The sequence below is a fragment of the Melospiza melodia genome, chromosome 2 (assembly GCF_035770615.1).
Source record: "Melospiza melodia melodia isolate bMelMel2 chromosome 2, bMelMel2.pri, whole genome shotgun sequence".
NCBI classification, from domain to species: Eukaryota; Metazoa; Chordata; class Aves; order Passeriformes; family Passerellidae; genus Melospiza; species Melospiza melodia.
In genome coordinates this window covers 61,918,605-61,939,700 of record NC_086195.1, presented here as the reverse complement: position 1 = coordinate 61,939,700, position 21,096 = coordinate 61,918,605, and the positions used below count along the sequence as shown (strand labels likewise).

General features: G+C 35.9%; 1 protein-coding gene across 9 annotated transcripts in view; it reads right to left on the bottom strand.

Moving 5' to 3' along the window:
- Nucleotides 1-21,096, bottom strand: part of STXBP5L (syntaxin binding protein 5L) — a 180,376-nt gene that overhangs the window by 36,573 nt on the left and 122,707 nt on the right. For 3 of the 9 annotated variants that reach the window (XM_063148406.1, XM_063148414.1, XM_063148407.1), the window contains exons 15-20: nt 20,589-20,806; nt 17,195-17,367; nt 12,693-12,818; nt 8,731-8,882; nt 6,960-7,031; nt 251-316 (exon numbers count right to left, since the gene is read on the bottom strand). In XM_063148406.1, the coding sequence (XP_063004476.1) occupies nt 251-316; nt 6,960-7,031; nt 8,731-8,882; nt 12,693-12,818; nt 17,195-17,367; nt 20,589-20,806 (807 nt within the window). The remainder of the gene's footprint in view (nt 1-250; nt 317-6,959; nt 7,032-8,730; nt 8,883-12,692; nt 12,819-17,194; nt 17,368-20,588; nt 20,807-21,096) is intronic. The other 6 variants (XM_063148409.1, XM_063148415.1, XM_063148411.1 and 3 more) reach the window with 3 other exon arrangements.

Here is a 21,096-nt window from a genome sequence, read left to right as displayed (position 1 = left end):
TATACCTGCATGATCCTGTTACTTCAAATGTTTTCACACTGTTCACCTCAAGATGCACCACAGATGTACATTTAAGTTTTTCCTTAAGCAAACAGACTTAGGATTTTACTGTGCTATGAAAAAAGCACTCCTCCAGTAATTTCTTCTCTTTGGAACTATGCACTTCACTTCTTAGGGATTAATGAAACACAGTGATGCATGACATGAATGGCTTATACAGACTGCAGGAAGAGAAGCCAATCACCTTTACCTGAAGTGGGAGACTTGCAACGCTCAAGCTCCAGGGAAACTGGACTGTCACTGAGTTCAGTCAGGCCTGAAAAAATGGAGTTAAAGAGTTAAGTTACAATCTAACAGGGCATGCTTCAACTTTCTTGGTTGATGATATTCTGCACTTTAAAGTCAATTTGGAGAAAGGAATGGTGTGAAATGAGAGGGAAATAATCTATTTCAGATAAGTGCAGTTATCAGGCTGTCACTGCAGCAATTTAGGCTTGGTTAAAAAAAAAAAAAAAAAAAAATCACACCTCTTGTTAACTCAGATTTGTTTTCCGAGTGCCTCGGGATAGAAAAGAGTGACTGTACCTAACAAAAGAAAACAAGTAAGTATAGTTTAAAATTTAAAAGTCTGTGATATGACTCAAACTCATTCATCCCTGTCAATCTGATGTGGAATCAACTCTGTGCTCTCAACTGCTGCATAATGCAGGGAGGAAATCTTAAAAGAGGGGAAGAAAAAAAGTAAGATTACCGCTACTGTGCAATATCAGAATTTTCATGAATTCACACAAGACAGGTCATTTTAAAGGACACAGAAGCATTGATAATGCTGGCTGTGACACTGAATTTTCTGACAAAATACTTTATATATGGTGTATATATATATATACACACACACATATTTGTCAGAACTCCACCTACATGGAAGACAGCACCCAGGAAAGCAATCCTAGCCTGTACTGCAAAAACTCGAGCTTGTTTCTGTGAGCAAACTAAGATCCATCTTTGCCACAGGTTGAATGTTCCAGGCTCAAATATGCCTTTGGCATGGTGGGGAGGGAAAGTCTGAGCTCACTCTGTCTTTTACCATGGGCTAACTGCGCACGGCCACAGCTATTCAAATGCACCCTTTGTATGTACCTGTAATGACCTGTGGCTCACCCTTGTTACAGGAGCTCTGGCACTCCATACCATTGCCTGCCTGGCACTGATAGGCAGCCCTGCCCAGACATTCCCAGGCCAGCTAGGTGGACCCACAGCACTCAGGTCAGGGGTACATTAGTGTCATCCTGATACTGGACTGACACACACACTGCTTGTGCTGCATCCTGAGAATCAAACGTCCTACAAGAACCTTTCAGTATGCTTTAAACGGGTACCATGGCTTCTGTAAGAGAACATGTTATAATTTTTATTGCTTCTGGACCCTCAGAGGTGAGGCCCAGAGACCCTCACCACTAAAATTCATATACACTCTTGTTTTGGAAAATTCTGCCACTCAGTCACCAGTCCTGCTTTCTTAGAATTAAGTCCAGTGGAATCTTAATGTAGGTAGTGACACTTTATTACAATGTATTTCTGAACTGCTATAAGAACTGGATAGGAACCAGTGCCCCAGCCAGCAAAACAAAAAAAACCTCCTACCATTAATGAAGCTGCAGGAGTGCAAGAATAATGATGAGAGCCCTTTGGAAAACCAGCAGTATTGATTTACTCTGTTAAGTCAGTATTAACAACATACTTGTTCCTGATTTAAGAAACAAGATCTGCCAAACCAGACACTATTGTTGAAAAACAAGTATTTTTTATTTTGAAAAATGTACTTGAGTCTTTATTTCATTTCACTTAGAATCTGTGAGAAAAAAAATTGTATTTCAATCAATTGCAAGTTCAGTCCCTTTTGATGTTCTGAGAATATTCAGAAACTGTAATAATTTGGGAAGCCTCTCAAGTACAGCAGATCTTACTTCCACTTGAACCCAAGATTTCTGTATGTACCTAGAGGTTTGGGTTTTTGCTGCAGAACTGTCTGCAAGGTGCAGCAGGAGCAATTTCGCATAGGCCTTGAAAAATAAAACTGATACTGTTTCTTTTGTAAATGTATTATTTGAGATAGGTAAGTTTTAACATCTTGCCTAAGATCTTCTACACATTTTATAATTAGCACTGGTGTTGGATACAATACCAAATCCCAGGTCAGACTTTGCTTCTAAATAGTTTGGGTTTTTCTTTTTTTACTATGGAGTTCATAAAAACAATATTCCATCTCAATATAAATTATGCTTCTATAGACCTCAACAATAAAATCACCAAACTGCACCACCCAAGAGCAACCACAGTAAGAAAACCATGACTTCTTCATGTTTGGCACAATTTGCAACATGAAACATTAAAGATACATTTCATGTTTTGGTATTTAAGAATATTGAACACGTAAACTTCTCCACAAACCTTGACTTGCTGTCAAGCCACGGTCACCTCTAGCAATGACCACCTACAGATGCCTTTAAAGAAGAAGTGCAATTTATCCCCATGTGAAGTGTAAGTGGTACCATGTGCCCTGCACAAGAGCATTGGCTTAATCTCACTTAGATTTGCTTAAGTACTCCCACTTGCAAATTTTCTCCTGCCATAAATCGTTATTCCTTTGAAATATTTTAATGAGTTCTGCTCATTACACTCCCATTTATCCAAAGTCTCTTTTAATCTTGCTAAATTCTAAATTCTGAAGATGTTGTAAGGCAATGAATTGCTCAATCATCATTCACGGAAAAGGATAAACACATAATCGTCAAATTTTTTGTGTTACCGTTAATTCCACTAAATGTTTCCCTTTGAGATAAGAAAGTGAGCTCTCAAGCTTTTCCTTGTACTACTGCTCATTTTTTACTCTCATTTCCTTTTTAAGGAAACTAAACTAAATATTCTCAATAATTAACCATGTATAAATATTTCCATGAACCTCAGCTTCCCTCAAATGTCTGAGAGACTACAACAGGTATTGAAATTCGATTATAAACTATTTTCACTTTCTATTTTGAATTCTATAGGCAGCTTGTGCCCCAAGATATTTTAGCTATTTTTAGCCCCCCCCAAACCACCACCCCAGCAAATTTTAAGCCCACCTAGAGCAAGAGGAATATAGCAGTAAAAATAAAGGCAAAAACCCAAGACTGGCAATGTGAATAACCACCTGAGAGAAGATATACCCATTATTGGTTTTAGTCTGAGCAACTTATAAATGTGTAAATAGTGCAAAAAGGTATATGTATCACATAAGACATTAAAATACTTTTAAAGACTTGTCCTATGATACTTTTCTAAGTTTAGTGTGATTTTCATTTCCTTTTTATTCAAGGATCAAAACTAGTATGAGGTAACAACTTTAATGAACCCATAATTTAAAATTATGTTTGAAATTTGAAATTTCTATCGGTACGTTTGAATGATTCAGACCGATCATTTACTCTAAAGCCCCAAAGCCATCACATTTTTGCTTATAAATAAATGGATTATAAATAAATTGTCATAAATATTCACAAGCCAATAAAATACGTAAACTCAGTGTTATCGTAATCCCTCATCTTCACACTGAATTATCATACCATATTTTCTTTATGTTTATATACCTATATATATCTATGCATGCATTCTTTGGAAATTAGTTAGCTCAGAATATAGCTATTGACTTAAGCTCGACCTATATTAGCATCTTATGTGTGAATTAAAGTGCCAATTACTGATATACAATGACTCATAGCACACAGTTTTCTGGATCCTCCTGTCAGACCAACCATACTTCTGCTCACCCCCTCTCAAGGGACTGGCCTGAGGGAGGAACAAGAACTTCTCACTGGAAAGTCTTCATTACGAAAATTATTTTGCAATGTATCAACATCCTTTGGATTTGACAACACTTTGGATGCTTCATAAAGACTATTTTCTTGTTCTACCAACAGATGGTATGAATTTCTAGTAGGAGATGCAAATTCATTTGCATCATTTTGGTATTTTAATGTTCTGCTGCAGACATTATCTCTCTAGATGCAATAAATGTACTTGTTTTAGTATTTGAATGCATGTAACTCAAAAACCAGGTAATAACACGCACAACTTGATTTCAACTGAAGAAGCAAACCAACCAAACAACAACCAAGCAACCTCATAATTCTGCAGTACAGCACAGAGAGTTCATTTTGTTTAGCTTGTCATATAGTCTTGCTACAAAGGGAGGTGGCTGTAGATGTTACAGCAAATGGAACCAGTCATCAACACCTGGCAGTTATCCCCAGCTCTGCACTTATGCTCATCTTAGCTTCTTCTTTTCCTCAGATTATTTCCCTGATTGGACAATTACATTCCAGTCTCTTCTACTGTGTACTCCTAGAACTGGTGACATTTCTCCCCTCCTTGCTTCCCTTTCCCACTTTCACCTCCCAAACCAGAGAATGTGCTGCGTTAATGCTCCAAGTCCACTCTGGGTGCATTTGAGTCCACTTTACATATGTAACCAGCATCAAGCTATCTATAGATTTATTGGTTAAAATTGAGAACATTTATTCCACCACAGTGCTTTGCATATTGGATGTCCTTGACATTATCTATTATGTCTTTCCTCTTCTCCAACATATTGCCTCTTTCCTCTTACATGTTCATTCTTTTTTCCCCTTTCCCTGTTCAGTTGCAGGACATCTCAGACTGAAATATCAACACTTTCTTTCTCTGACCCAGTATTTGAAGACATTATTTTGTATAAACATGGCAATAATGTTTTTAATATATATATATCCCTAGTGATTCATAAATACACATCTTCAACTTGGATTTCTTCCATCCAAGTTAGAGTAGTAATTCTGTCTTTCTAAAATCTATTCAGGCTTTTCCAAATAGGAAATAGTTCCAAATAGGAATTTAACATTGCCAAGATCAACTCAACGTATTTTTGTGCTGAAATCTCCTCTTTACTACATGAACAGAGCTATCATCATCACTGTCTTCTCTTATACTCTAATACATAATATTGCTTACATCTTTGAATGTCACACTTTAACCTCATAATTAGGCTGGACACTAGATTACACTGTCTTTTCCTGCAAATCACCTCTAAAATGACCAACAAAAATGTATTTTGCTCATCCATAATCTCTTCTTTGGCTTCAATATCTGTAAGTCTTATTTTCTCATACAGATCCACATGAAATTATCTTCCTGCTTCACTACTTTATTGAATCAACTACTCATATCTTCCCATTAACTTCCATTTTCATTGATATAACCCTTAAAAGTTTAGACCTAATGCTTCTCTTATCACATGAATGCTCCTGCTTTTGTCATAATAATATTGGCTTTGACTGCGCGATTCCCAAAAATAATTTACTTTTCCCATCATCATGCCTTATGAGAGAAGATAAACTTGTAAGCAAAATCCAAAATTCACTCTTAATACCCATTTTAAAATTAATCTCAGATAAGAGATATAACAAAGCACAACTTGAGAATGACTTTGCAAGATATTTCAGGTTGTGACAGATTCTAGTCCTGTTTTTGATCTTACTGCATCTTTTAGATCATACAATATATTCTCCTGTATAAGTATCAAATGACAAAAGCAAGAACCAAACTATTTTTGAGGAAAGAAGTTAAAAAATGATCGTGCCTAGAACTCAGACTAATACTTCACAAGGAAGGTTTTGCAGACTTTTCTGACTATGGGGATGAAGACAGAAACAAGATAATACATTTTCAGCTAGGAAAGATTCTGTGGTCTATGTCTGTAATTCTGAATGAGAACACTAGTAATTTTTGCCCTTAGAATTTATTAATTTTTAGAGGGGGGAAAAAACCCCCAAACATTTGGCTGCTGTCTGTCACTCAGGTTCTCTATTACAGACTTGAAATTAGCAAGATGAGACTAATTGACTTTAAAATACCATACACCAAACCTTTTAATGGACTGCTGAATTGGTAACTGGACTTTTAAATAAACAGACCACCTTTTATGAACTATTATAAAATAAAGTCATAGAAATCAGCCTAGAGGGATGGAACAGAATGTGATGTGCAAGCGTACAAATGTATTTCAATAGCTACATAACTTTATATTTATGAGAGATGATAAAACATCTGCCACTCTTTTATCCTGCTCATACTGAATATTTAATATAAAATTGGCTATCCTGTTGTTCTGTGAAAAATACTTTAAAAAGAGGCATCCTAGAGACCTAATTACATATAAGCACTGCAATTAATTAAGATATGTATTGCTCATCTGTTGAACAGTCATTTTTGCAAAATTAATTACAGCTTTGTTCACTGTATTCTGCAGTGATGAATACTAATATTTAAATTTCATATCAGTATAACTCAAAATTTAAAGATATTAAGAACATGAATTTTCATAGCCCTCTTTGATGTATGTATTTTTATGCCCACTTTACATTCCCCATCAAAGAACAGAGGCATGGGATGGCTCCCCAAAGCCAAATATTTAAGTACCAAACCAAGATTAAAATTTTAAATTTCACAGCATCCAATTCAATGGGTACTCTTTTAAGCCACCTTGTTCTTCTGAAAAAAGGGAAGAATTAATTGGTAACTACAGATAGTGCCATTGCAAAACAAGAAATGCTTCATATTAGTAAATGTACATGGAAACGAATATAAAACCAAAGAAAGATACTGTCACCAAGAACATAACGTTGTTGAAAAGTAATTTCTAAGGCCCAATCTGTCCCATATAACACTAAGGTTTTCTCTTTGACTTTCTTTTTAAAGAAAAGAATTTCTGTATAATAAAGGTAATTGTCAAAAATAAGCATGGTTGACATCACAAAATGTAGTAAGTTTGCATGCATGCTGAATGTGTTTAAAAAACACATTACAAAGCACAAACACATGGGTTTAAGTCAGGCATAGTCCAATCATGATAAAGCTTTTTGCCTAACCTTTATAGAACTTACTCTGATAGGAAGTACGGATCCGTTTCGTTAAATCTGGATAAAAGTTAGACAGGCCACGCATGCAAAAGTTGTCTTTGGAACATGCCAGTACACCAGCATCAGCAGCAGGCAGAGGAAAGAGAGAAAAAACAGTCTAAAGTGAAAGGAAGTGATATCATAACCAGCATCTAGAACAGCCAAGGTGAAGAAATTTCAGCAGATGCTTACCTTCCAATTGGGAGATATAACAAGAAAAATAATCAAAAAAGTAAAGGATGTGGGATGGATGGTGAGAAAGCAGCTGAGGCTTTTTTTAGATGCATAGTTTCTATGAGCAATCTAGAAGTTGCAATCCTTCTCAGCGGTCATTTATCCACAGTGGGCTCCATTCTGGCATCACTGGATAGCTGGAAGGATGCCTTAAAGGATTGGCCCAGACTGCCACTGACAGAGAAAAACCCTCTGTGACACAGTGCTTATAACAGCTTTTTCTACATGAGCAATCCTCCACCTTTCGTACAGAGTTCTGAAGCATGTTGTTTGTGGCTAGCTGCTCACATTTCTTAGGGAGCTGCTGTGAGGCTGGCTGAAACCAGACAGAGAAGCTGAAGGTAACTTGAAGCTGCTCGTCTCTTCTCTCCTCAGCTGTGCCAAATTTACATATTTAACACTTGGCACAGATGGGAACTAAGCTTGCCATGATTAAATGCATAGAAAGTGAGATAAATGGTCTTTCAGGAGCAGAAGTAGGCCTGAAGACTTGTATTTTATTCTAAAAATTTTCCTCTAGATTTTATTTCCTTTTTGGAGTGTAAACACATTCCCAATTAAAAAAAAAAAAAAATCCTATAATTCTATGGAGAAGTAGGACTTGATTCAGTGCAGGGCCTGCTGATGAAAATGCTGATGGCATAAACCCACTATAATCTGTTGCTTCTATAATTTTAGGGTTAGATTTAAAATTCCACATTTTCAAAGATATTTTAAAATCTAATTCTAAAACTTCACAGCTATGAAAAACACATTTCATAATTGTGTCTAACTCTTGGATGTTACTATGGAATATGTCAAGTGGAAAGACTTGAAACAGATGATCTGACTTTTTCTCATACAAATAAATGTTTATACAAGGAAATGTTTAGATAACCAACAAAGTATGGTAAAATTTAGCTCTACTGAAGTATTAATATTTCTAGTACACAACACATAACAACAGTTATGACTTACTTGATCCTCTTAGCATCAAATTTTAAAATGGGTTGTTAGGTTTTATATTAAGAACTTCACTAATGAAGCACTAATGAAGTGCTTAATTTGAGCTCCTTGTGTTACCTACATAACATGCCTCCCAGGTGTTACACATCTCTAAACACAGCTGACTATTCAAATGAATAGCTCCTGGCAGAAAATACATTTAAGCTTAAATTGAAGTCTTACTTATTGGTATGAACTTATTGAAACCAGAAAGAAAATAGCATACAAACTACACATCAAGTGACTGCCAGAAAAACAATTTATTACTCTTATTACTCTGCTCATTTTGATTTTTTACAGACTCAGCTAAGGGAATTACTTGCTGACCTCCATCCCAAAAGGAAAAAAAACAACCTCACAAAACATTTTATTTCTGAGAAAATGCCCGCATCTAGAGCATGTCAAGTTTCTTTTGCCAAGTTATAGAAACTCCATTGGCCGGCAAATAGTCATGCATTCCAAAAGCACTAGAAAAAGCCACAGGCAAAAAAACCAAAGAAACATATCAGGCTCATAAGCACAATGATTTATTTCCTACCTGCAGCAAACTGCCTGCTCTTGCGGGGTGAGCGGGGCTGCCGCTGGTACGGATCACTGGACCCATAGAGGTCGAGGGTGCCCATGCTCAGCAGGACTGTCTTCTGCATGAAATCCACTACTGCCAAACCATTGCAGTTCCCAAAAGCCACTCTGCAAAGAGAAATGTCCCTCAAAAGTGTTAGCAATGTGTAATTAAATCCTGAAAACAATAATAATTATTATTACGAATAGTGCACAAACCTTTTCTTCAGGAACTACTCAAGCTCAGGTTCTTTGTTTCTTACAGATTTGTAATCCTAAATTTTAAAAACTGTTTTCTAAATTAATTTTCCAGAAAGCAGTTACAACTTCTACCATCTTTCTGAATCAAACACATTGCAGTAATGTCTAAATGTTGCTTTATAGAACAATATAATTCTAATGATAATGATATCAATTAAGACTAAAAATTGGGACACAGATATTAAAAAGTGGTTATGCATTTATATAAAATACAAATTAAAATATAAATACAAATACATTTAAAAATTCTTTTAAAACTAAATGTTAATGAAAAATGAAATATATTAGGCTGTATTGTGGAGATACCCAAATCTGAAAAGCATTTATAAAATTTCCTTCCAACTCTGTCAGCTTATCTACAGCAGAGATTTCTGTTAAAACAGTCTCCACACCCCACTGAAATACTTCTGCAAATGCATTTTGATGGTGGTTTGATTTATGGGCAAGATCTCTCCCCTTCTGCATCAGACTGCAATTTTAAATTCCAGACAGAAAGGATTGCAGATACAGCCACAAAGAAACTCAAAAACCCAAACTATCTTCAATCATATTCAGAATCACTTGCTATCAGGTTCTGTAATTTTCTGCACAGAAGCATAAAAGCACTTAATTCACACTAAAAGTGAGCTGTGCACTCACCTCCACCTGACTCTTCTTAATGTATCTCCAAAATATCTGAAAGGAATTTGTGTGTGGAAAAACAACAATGCAAAAGGAAAGTAATGAGGTGCAGGGAAAGCAGGGTAGCTAGAAAATTTTCTTCTGTCCTACCTTTTCTTACACTGCTTCTATTATAAAAAAGAGGTTCCATATAGCAAATAAAAAATAATACATAAAGAAAAATGAAATTATTTTCCCTCAATTGTCAAACTAGCAAATTAAGGCACCATGTGCAACAGTGGCTTGAATTCTACTGGTTGTTAGTACACTGTGTTTAGTCTCAACACTGACTGCAGTACAGCATCTATGGAAATACTATGGATGCACTTTGACTTTTCTCCATTGGTATTTTTTCCCCGATTTGTGTCCCTCAGGGGCCCATACTGGGACCAGTACAGTACAGCTAAATGTCTTTGCTAGTGACAGAGACAATGGAATGGAGGGCGTCCTCAGTAAATTTGCAGACAGCACCGAGCTGAGATGTGCCTGAGGGACAAGAACCATCCAGAAGGACCTGGACAAGCTTGAGAAAATGGCTCATGTGAATGGGGGCAATGGTTTTAGACTAAGGATTAATTCTATGTGTTCATAAGTTACTGCATTCTGGGAGGAGAAAAAAAAAAGACAAGTGTCAATCTCATCTATTAGTATTTTAGGGGAAAAAAGGTCATTTGCACTTTGAAAATTATTTACCTGAGATTAAATAATTTTCGAAAACATGAGTCACAAGAAGAGCTTGTGAACATTCACACCCCTGGTCAGCAAATTAACAAAATGTATAATTTCCTGGTCTGTATTCTTCTAAACTCCTCTAATTTCACACATAAGCATTGATCTGATATTTCTTATACCCAAACAAATGAGTTTAAAAAAGAATCTGAAGTTGCTCATTAATATTCTGAGGATGGATAAAAAAACTCTAGACAGCCATTACTATTAGCAAGGCTTAAGATAAATTGCTAACAACCAAGTCCTTATGAAATCAAAAACAAAATTAATTTCTCAGTTTTGAGCAATCAACAGAATTAGTTGCTAGGTGATGTCCTGTTCTGTTGGTATCTTTCACAGAAATGTCATAAAACCCTCATCAGACATTTCTGGACAATTAATATGCAGATTAGCTGAAAACTGTTACCCCATGAGCCAGTAATAAATTTTCAGTCGCCGCTTTCAGTACAACAGAACCTACTTCAAAACAAATTTATTATTTTTATTTAACCTTGTTCCTCAAGGTTAACCTAATTCTTCAATTGTAATTGAAGCATTTTGCAAGACAACATGAAGAAGTTTTTGATGATTCATTTCAACATAAATAAAACAGGTGTTAATACTTTTAATTTGTAGCCTTGGTACTGTTATAAGTAAACCAATTACATTAAATAAAATTTTGCAGTGTCTGAAATCTTTCATCTTTACTGGGAATAAAGGTTTTTTAGCATCATACTTTATTCCTGTTTCATGGCTGCAGTATAAGAGTTCCAGAAATCATAGTAATTTAATTAAAAGAATATTGGAAACAGACTCTCCAGAACACACAACATTTTATGCCTTTGACCTAGTTAAACTGATTGGTGTATGAAGAAAAATTAGGCAAAAGATGACCCAAATAATTCTACGATTAGCGTGGCAAAAACTACACGCTCTCAGGCTTCATGCTGAAGTGGAATAGGTTTCTCCACATGGTGAAGACAGATAACAGGTGACAAAGTAGTAAACAAAAATTCTGATGAAAGAAAGGCCTTGTCATAGGCCTGAGGAAAAAGTTAAGAGTGACAAGACAGAGAGAAGAGAGTCTGCAGAAAAAAATGTAAGGAAAAAGATCTTTATTGGGTAGATTTTGTAGGAAAGTTAAATTCAGGTTATCAGCCTACTTTATTCATACATGCGTTTATTTCTGAAACATTCTTGTACTTAGCTTATGGTGCTTTAAAGGAGACTGTCCCATAATCTATTATTGCTCTTAGCAAATGAAACAATTTAAAGCTCTTGATTGAATCAATCAGTGGTTTAGCAAACCACAATGACCATTAGGAGAACCACAACTTATCAGAATAGTTTACAAGTGATAGAATGGTGTGATCATTCAGATGCTGCCTTGAGGTCTGAGACCTGGAAGGGAGAAAACCTAACAATTTGCACAAGTGACAAATGTATCAGGGTATGGTAAAGAAAAGAAACTCCTAGAATTCATTAATAGGAAATGGTCTAGAAATTCAGGCTGAAAACTTGAAAAAACAGGCCCCAGAAGACAGTATTTTTGCAGAAATGTAAAAACTCTGCATTAAATGGCCTAAGTTTCTAAAAAGAGTCCAGTGACTTACTGAAAATCAGCAGGAATCAGCACCTAACACCAATTACAGCCAATAGTTTTACTGGAGTAACACCTACAGGGAAAAGCATTTTAATGTATCAGGGTGACTCTCAGTAAGGGAAAACATTAAAAATTTGCAAATAAACTGAACCTGAGGAAACAATTACACACACTCATTTGCATCGCCATCCAGAATACAGCATTTAAATGCTCCTTTTTCAATTTTCAATTTCAGGTCACCAATTCTTGTGCAAGCAGACATTAGCACAGACATAAAAATGCTGCTCTCAGAAGACAATTTCCAACTAAAATATGATGTAATGAAAAATGGTATTTAACAGTTAATCACTTCACCATTTTCCATTAAATGCATTTCACCCTGGTGAACCTTTCAAAATAACTTTGAAAATTACAGATTTGAAATGCAATTAGATCTTATTTGAAAGGATGGAAAGAATTATGTGAAAAGATTCAGTCTTTTAAATAGGATTAGTAAAAATATTGGCAAGAATGGCAGTTTAACATCCCATATTACAATCTCTGTGTCAGTTCAAATAACTTTCCCCCAAGAATCTGATTTACAGCATCTTTTGAATACTTTGCTTTGACCTTAATTGTCGGTGGGAAATTTCAAAGTATAGTTGGAAAACATGTGCTTTAGGGCAATAAACAATAAATCAATGCAACCTTAATTCTGAGTTACTTACAGTCCATAAGCAGAGTTTACAGCAAGACTGGTAATCTGTTGTGGAGGCTCACCATCCACCCACACCAACTGGATAACCAGATCTGCCTGGTAGCCAGGAGGCATCCGCACAGGTCGAGCCTTAACGCTAAGAAGAAGAGGTACAAAATAAGAACAAACAAACAAACACTGGGCCATGAAAAACAACTGATTTGCACCATTATGAATTGTCAACTTGAACAGAAAACCTAAAGTACTTTATTTTGAGACTTTGAAAAAGGGCATTTCTGTGTATTTGGAACTTTTGCCTTATGAAGCAAAGCACGACAGAAAAATGTAAAGAGGCAAGTGAAGATGAGAAGATACACCTTTCTGCAGTGGTCCCCACCAGAGCATATTAAAATTTATGGACTTGACAAATCTATTTGTCCATGTAGTGCAAACAAGTCCTGTTTTACTTCTAAGAGCATAATCACCTATTATGTGAATGAATGGTTCCTACACCAAATCCGATGTAACTATTAACACCTGTTCCTACTGCATTATGGCAAGTTCAGTGACTTGCAAAGCAGGTAGTGAAGGTGTACATTTTAAGGGGAAATCTAAGAGCTGAACACCTCTGTATGACTGCTTTATGTGCTTTTTTGAGTGGTACAACCATGTGGGATACGCTGGAAGAAATCATTATGCAATAACAGCAGTACTTTGAGGTATTCATGTTAGTCATTAGTACATTCACGCTGTAGTAGTAATTTACAGGAAAAACCCACTAGTCAGTGCATTTTCACTGTACCTGTTACTGGTGAGAGTGTTTGTGTTGCATCCCTTTGCACATAGGCATAAAATAGGGCAGTATACTTTATGAGAAAGTCATTCCTCATCTATCCTCTAAATGCATTTCCTTAACAGCAGCTTGGCACACTCTCTGTTCTATTTCTTTTCCCTGCAGTACTCTTCAGACCTTACATGTGTATTTGTCTGGAGCAGTAATCAGGCACTTGGCTTGGATATTGTTGTAGGAAAGACATGACAGTGCAGTTCAGCAAGTGCTCAACCCACTACAGTTGGCAATAGCTTTGTATTGTTTTCTATCAACAGCAAATCTCTGCTCAGAGTTTTGCAATTTCTGACGTGTTCTGCTGGCACTAAAGCTTTGCCATTTTCTTTGTTCATATGATACATAGCCACGAGCATTTTTGAAGTGATGCTATTCATAACCTTAAAGAAGCAAGCCCTGGATTACCCAGGAGTATTCGTGCTGAGAACAAAGGTGTGAAAATCTGTGAACTCAAGCTGCCAAGGGAGAGGGGTCCTTGGAGACCAGGATAAACTGAAACTACAGATAGGAGTTGTATACAGTAAAGATGTATCATTTTCAAAGAAACTTCACAGCAAGCAGAAGCTTAATATTTTACAAACAATCTTTCAGAGTATCTTTGTGATGGAGGCCTTCAACTCCTAATGTCTGTGGATAAGCCTTTAAGAGGCATAACAGTGGTGGTCTTTCCATCTTGTACCTCATTTGCAGCTTTCAGCTCCTGCCCTTTAAAATGTTAGAAAAATATAGAACAGGTAAATGAAATCCAAGAACCAGGACTTAGTCTAATGCCCTTTCAGTTGAGCTTTCCATCCATATTTTCTAATGGATAACTGATGGTGTGGCAGAACACAAGAGGAAAGCATGCTGCTCCAACAAGTATCTGTCAAAGCAAGAATCCATTTCCTTCCTCTAAACAAGCTACCATGAGACTGACAATGGCTGCAGAAGTAATTCTGATCTTCTAAAACATGTTTTTTAATGTGGTACTACTTTTCCAATGTGTTTTTAATGGCATCCTGAAAAAATTCGAGAACTGCAAGTACTTTCTAACTTTTCTATTGGATTGCTGTCACTTCAGGGGAAAAAGCAAACACATTTCCCTCTAAATATTTTTCACTATAAATTTGAGGATCTGCTTTGATAAAAATGGATATTATTTTACAAGGTTTTTCTCTAAGCATATAATAAACTGTAGGTGGTGAAAGACTATAATAATGGAGTAAAATAATTTCAGATTTAATGATTCAGGTTGTCATTCCCATGTTTCTGTGACATCTTCCTCCTTAAGAATCTTTGAGCTGTTTCTCTTGTGTCTCCGACCATCCTGCTCAAACAGTAATGCAGATATTCAGTTCTCACCTTGTTTTGGATGGCTTTTTATCTGAAGTGTTTATAATAAAAGCCTAAAGAGACTGCAGGAGTATGAGCAGAAGGAATGTAGACATTTCAGTGATTTCCTTGACACGTTCTTGTTATGCTACACTGAATTTCATTGTTGCAAAGTTTTGGTTTTTAGTTGTTTTCACAAGATATTCACAGTTCCTTATCACTTTGGAGTTACTTGAAGCTACTGTCAAAACCCTTGATTGACCTAATTTTGGGATGATACTGGAAGTCTGGGAACAAAGACTGACATTCTGGGTTCAGCTTTATGATAACAGCATTTACATCAAAAGTATTTATCTGCATAATCACAAACCCATTGGTTTCTTAGGTTTTTACCGCTGCCTATTTCACTGCAAAATCTTCTGAAAGAAGCAAAAACAATATTTATTCCATACTGCTGCCTGCCTCTCTTGGTAACAGTTACTTTTGATTTGAGAAAAGTGCCAAGTTTTCATTACTTCAGTCCCTTCAATTACTTTCTTCCTAGTAGCTATTCACAGACACAAATACATTCAGTCATTCTGACTTCTGGCTAGAAAAAATTGGGTAGTGTGGACTGCCATTCATTTGTAAAAACGTTGAGAAGCAGACATGAAAATAAACATAATGGAGCCAGTTAGGTATATGTGCAAGATTTTATGTGCATTATCAATATAGCTCAAGCTGTGCACTCACCCTCCATGTGCAGCTGCTGGCAGCTTTACATTAATGTTGTTCTATTTTAGATTCTATCCTGCTGCCCACCTGAATGACTTGCATATAAAGTCAACAGCAACACCCTGGTCTTTTCTGGCTTTTTCCAGTGTTTTCAGCACTACTTTCATTTTACCACCATAATTCTGTTTAGATCAGAAGCTCTTAGACAGACAAGGCCTATGGACCCAGCTAAGGTCTGGGGGAAAAGTGAAGATATTTGTATGTCTTTCCTGAGAAGGATAATAGCATTCATAAGTATATTTTTATCTAAATGTAGGAGTATGCCAGCAGTTCTAGCGGTATAATTACTCTGACTTTGAAAAATCACTTCTCAGTCAAAATAAGACTATAGTTCCCTTGTCTAAAATTTGACAAAAATCTATTGGCCAGCTTAATCTGAGATTATTGGAGATAAGAAAACTTCTAAAAAGTAACAGGCTGAACCTCTGTGGGTTCATTACAACTTTTCTGCCTCCAACATCAACAATTCCTTTCTTTCACAGACAAAATCAAGTAAGAATCTCTTAAGCAAAACTCTTAGCCAGTGAAATGATTAAATGATTGCATTCTTCCTGATATCAATGTCATAAATAGAGTTCACATTTGGATTTTTTAAATAACTAATCTCTGCCTCTTCTGTTGATTTCCATACTTCAAATTAATGATTAAACTGAGGTCTGAAGTTCAACTGCCTGACTGAATGAGATGGACAAATGAACAGAATGCCAAAAAATACTGTTAATTTTACAAAGACAATATCACAATATTGCTTTTAAATGCTAATGCCATTTTCAGGAGCCAAGCAGCCCAAAGTAGCAAATCAGGAAATGTTCATTTTAACTGCTTCTGAAATAATTGAGGCATTTAAAAGATTTAATAATAATTGGACCAAAATAATAATGAATTCACCAAAACGAGAGCAATCCTTGTCAGCAATGCACTCTAATTGCTGGAAAATTACAGTTTTTATAGAGTTTTGTACAGAATTACTGTTTTAGCTATTCAAATCCATAATTATCTGCCTTAATAATAAGAACATATTAATCTACTCCAAAACAGTGACAATGTATTTTAGCAGAAAACAATTTGCTTTTTTCCCAAAGATTAAACAAATATACACTTCCATACAATGCAATTGTTTTATGATTATACATTTTAAAGAATGCTTCATAAGTATGAACACAGTTTCCATGCCTTACACACCATAAAATGCATACAGTTCTTTAATTAAAAAAAAATCTAGTAGTATATTAATTAATCAAGGAGAGAAAGCTTTGCACATGCTGGCTTTTATAGAAGTTTCTTCATGAACTACCCTCAGAAACTCCTTGAAGATGTACTCCTAGATCACACTGGAAAATGACAGTCAAACCTTCACTATAACAGTTTATATTCTTCACAATTACTTCTATCCTTTTAAAAATCCTTTGTTGATAATTTTGCCTTAATTATTTTGTTATTTTTGTTATTTTGTTATTTTTGTTATTTTGTTTGTTGTTTCTTCTCATTTTGTGCCACATACATACAAGAAATCTCTTTTTCTTGGGAGTTGAGGGATTGACTAACAGATAATAAGAATGCTTTTTAGAAAGATCAATATTTAAACAATGGCATAAACTTACCTAAGACATGGGATACTGTCCTTCATTGTTCCTTCACATGCTACAGTGTTGGTACTGCCTGAAAGGCTCTTTAAAGAAGGAAGCTGGGAGGAGGCATCTGGGAATGGAGGATTTGTTTCTGGTTCAGGAGTGATGATGTCTTCTACTTCAGACTGAAGTCGTACCTCTAATGACTTAAATAAATAAAAAGCTAAGTTTTCATTTTATAAGGAAAGCTGCTGAAAGTTCCATTACTTTCAAATAAATATCAATATGCCTTTTTTTTCCTTTAAATAACCCCCATTTATCATTATAATTTGCAGGCAAAGACTACTGTCATTTGTTATTTATAGAGTAACAGCATCAGATAGGACTAGAAGGATCACCAACTCTGCCCCCTGATTACTTGTACAGCAGAGTCTCTAAGAGACAAGTTTTATCCAGGATGGATAAGCCTGACAGTGTGAATAGTACATAAACTTCATTTGTCCATAGGTGGGGCCAGGAAATCAAAGATTACAGCACAGACAGCCCTGTATTCCTTAGAACGAACATGAGTTTGGCGGATTTTAGAAAGAAAAATTCAAACTAGTTACTTTTTGGTCTCCCTCTGGCCTCTCTAGAAATGGAAAAAGAGGCCAAACCGCCCTACAATTCTCTCCACTAATTTAGGAAATAATAACTGAGGACTCCAGGGAGGAACTGGACAGGAAGTTCAAATCTAGGTAAGTAAATACTAAACAATTCTTTCTATCTCATGAGTTGCCCAAGGAAATCTGCATTTTGAAAGAATAAAAACCAAGGTACAGCTCTCAAAGAGACAAGGTCTGGGGGTTACTAGCTGAACAGTAATTTCAGTGCTTCTACCTTCAAAGGAATAGAAGTAATTGCAGAGGTAGACACTGCAAGCTCAATCTTAGTGATCTTTCACTGAGACATCATCTGTACCAGAATGAAGATTAACAAAATAGCTAAATTTCATGAGAATTGGGAGATAAAGGTGAGTAGTACTGAAGGGTCACGTGTTTCTCAACCATTGTGCTAAAACACACAATATTTCAGAAAGAAGAGACTGTTAAACCAGGAGAGAGAGTCCTTTCTCAAAATTTCCCTTTTGTTTTCTCCTTTCAAAATCCATGGATATTTTGTGCCTGAATCAGTTAAAGAAACCTACAAACAACATTTGCCTTCAAAGACAAATGAGTGAAATATTGAGTTCAGGAAAATCTAATCTGGAAGTAATTGCAGCTGACTGAAACAATTTATAATGCTGTTTAATCTTTATGCAGGACTGGAGTAACTCTTGAAGAGTATGTTCTTCTGCTTGCCATGTCAGAAGTGCATCACTCTTCTTTGAATGTTTTTCTGCATGTATTCCTTTTTCTACTAAAGTTAATTTTGCGAAGTTCTAGCTGTTGTGCATTTGAAGAGAGAAGGAAAAATTCAGACCAAAAACATGACTATAAATTTGTCTTCTGTTTTTGTCCCTGCTTTGGTTGGACCTTAGGAGGATTACAGAAATCATGAACTGATTTATTTTGACACAGAGTAAAGATATTTTTGGGGGATCTCATCACTGGGCTTATTGATTCCCCTTTCCACATTCAAATGAGTGTAAACTTTTTTCCTGTGTTTCTTCTCAAGAGATTTGAAGAGGAGCTTCACTGAGGAAAGACTGCTCACTGAGAAAGTGATCATGTTTAATTAATAGATCCTTTTGAGACAGGATGGAGTGGATTCAGATAAGAAAACAAAAATAACAGCAGTAAATGTTCTTTATATAACTGCATGGCAATGACTCCAATGTTGGATATGAAGCAGAATTTGTCACATGCACACTCCTTGCCTCCAGAATCTGGTATGAAATGATGCAAATAATACTTCTGTTGAGGAAATTCCAGGCATAGCCTATGCCCCTGAGGCATATTCAGCTGCAGACTTCCCTACTACACAGAGCAACCTTTGAGTAGCCCCCAACTTCCCATTTGCCACAGCAAAAACATTACAACACTGACATCAGGGCAGTCCAACCAATGTGGGGGCCTTAAAATCCTAGATTTGGAGATTGAACTCAAGGTAAATTCAGCCTGACTGATAAGGAAGGGAGGACACAAAGTGCTTTGTGCCTCAGGCAGCAAAGAAATCCCGAGATTGGCTAGCTCAGTCTCAATACAGACAAAAACACACAGCCTAAAGTCAGGTACAGATTCCTGTATAAAGAATTCCATACTTTTGATTAAAAATCCCTCCCGTCATTTAGAGTGAAGACTTGAATGCAAGCAGTAAAAATGCAGAAAGAAAAGAGAAGGCCATTTCAGAGATGCAGAAAACCCAGGGGAATTCTGTGAGTATGCCACCAAGACTGCATAATTTAATATTCAGGGAAAAATGCTTATTAATTACAGAAGAAATCTAAGAAACTGTTAAATTGCACCTATTATAACACTTTGGAAAATACCAGTAATGATGCAATTCAGTCAGAGAAGTGAAGAACAGGGAAAAAAGACATTAAATTATAGATAATAAAAGATAAGGTGCTTTTTCTGTAGAACAATGTAAAAATACTGAAATGGAGTAATTTTAGCAGCATTCTACATGAGCTGGTCAGTAATGTGAAATTACTGTTCATCAGTTTTAAACCTTTCCTGAAATGATACATTCAGGCAGCTTAATGATTGCCTTGGGGGGGGGGAGAGGAGAAAAGAGTGGAAAACAAGAGAAGAACTACAGTTAATGAATATCATAACTACAGTTATGAATATGCCATACAGAATGGCACATGGTTAGAGGCCAAAAATAACACAGTAACAGGTTTTTTGCCACAGTAGAACTTTCTAAAGAGCATTAAAATAGTGTGAAAAGGAAAAGAACTATAATCAGGGAAGGTGACAAATAATCTGGCATTTCATATAGTTTCCATCTTTAGGGAAACAACGTCAGCATAAGCCAGAAAAAGATCAACTCTTTGTTTTGTTAAACCCACTGATAATGTTCAGTCTCCTTATGAACAGAAATTAAAGAGATTAACTACTTGAGTTAAAAAGAGCATTGTGCACATACACAATGTACATTAACTGATAAAAATACAGAGCAGACAGTAATTTTAGACCAGGTAAATACAATAGAGATTTCTGTATCATAAAGTCTTAAAAGCAAACCGTGTCTGAAAGCTGCACTGTATGTGCAGTATGTATTTTACTAAAGCAAAAAGAAAGTGGAGAGTAGGTTCCCAAACCCTCAGATTTTGTCAGTAACTGAAGTAGGATCAAGATTTCCCTGGAAAGGTTTAAAATGGAATGTCCCTAAACCTGTATTTATACTGGTTGCTATTTTTATTTAAGTACTTAGCACAGATGAAGAAAGGCAAATTGATTTAGAAATTGTTCTCTTATTAGAGAGTGAAATGAGTACTTACTGCAATTTCAGTATTTACTTCATGTTTGCTGAACCTGTAAACAATCACATAGGCAGAAACTCCTGCCACACAGAAAATTCGGCTTTCAGGACACCAGTACATCATCTGAACGGCAAAAGGATCTTCTTCCACAATCTCAGCTGTTGCTTTTCCTTCTCCCACTTTCTGTTTTTCAAAGACCTTTGATGTTTTTAGTTTGTACAACATCTGTAGAGTAACTGGAATATATTAAAACATATAAAAATACTAACATGAAGCAAATCAGTTATAAAATTTCTCAGTTCCCACTTTCTTCTCAGTTGTGGCATAACAAGGAATCTTAGGAAAGCCTAAGAGGAGAAGATGTGTATTATACAATTGTCCAAACCAAGACAATACTACAGATACTGTTCTGGTACACTTTACTGACAGGATATGTATTTAATACTTCTCAGAAGGGTGTTTGTCTGTGAAATACTTCTTAGGACTTTCTGGGGAAGGGTGTCAAAGGTGTAAATCATTGTGTCCA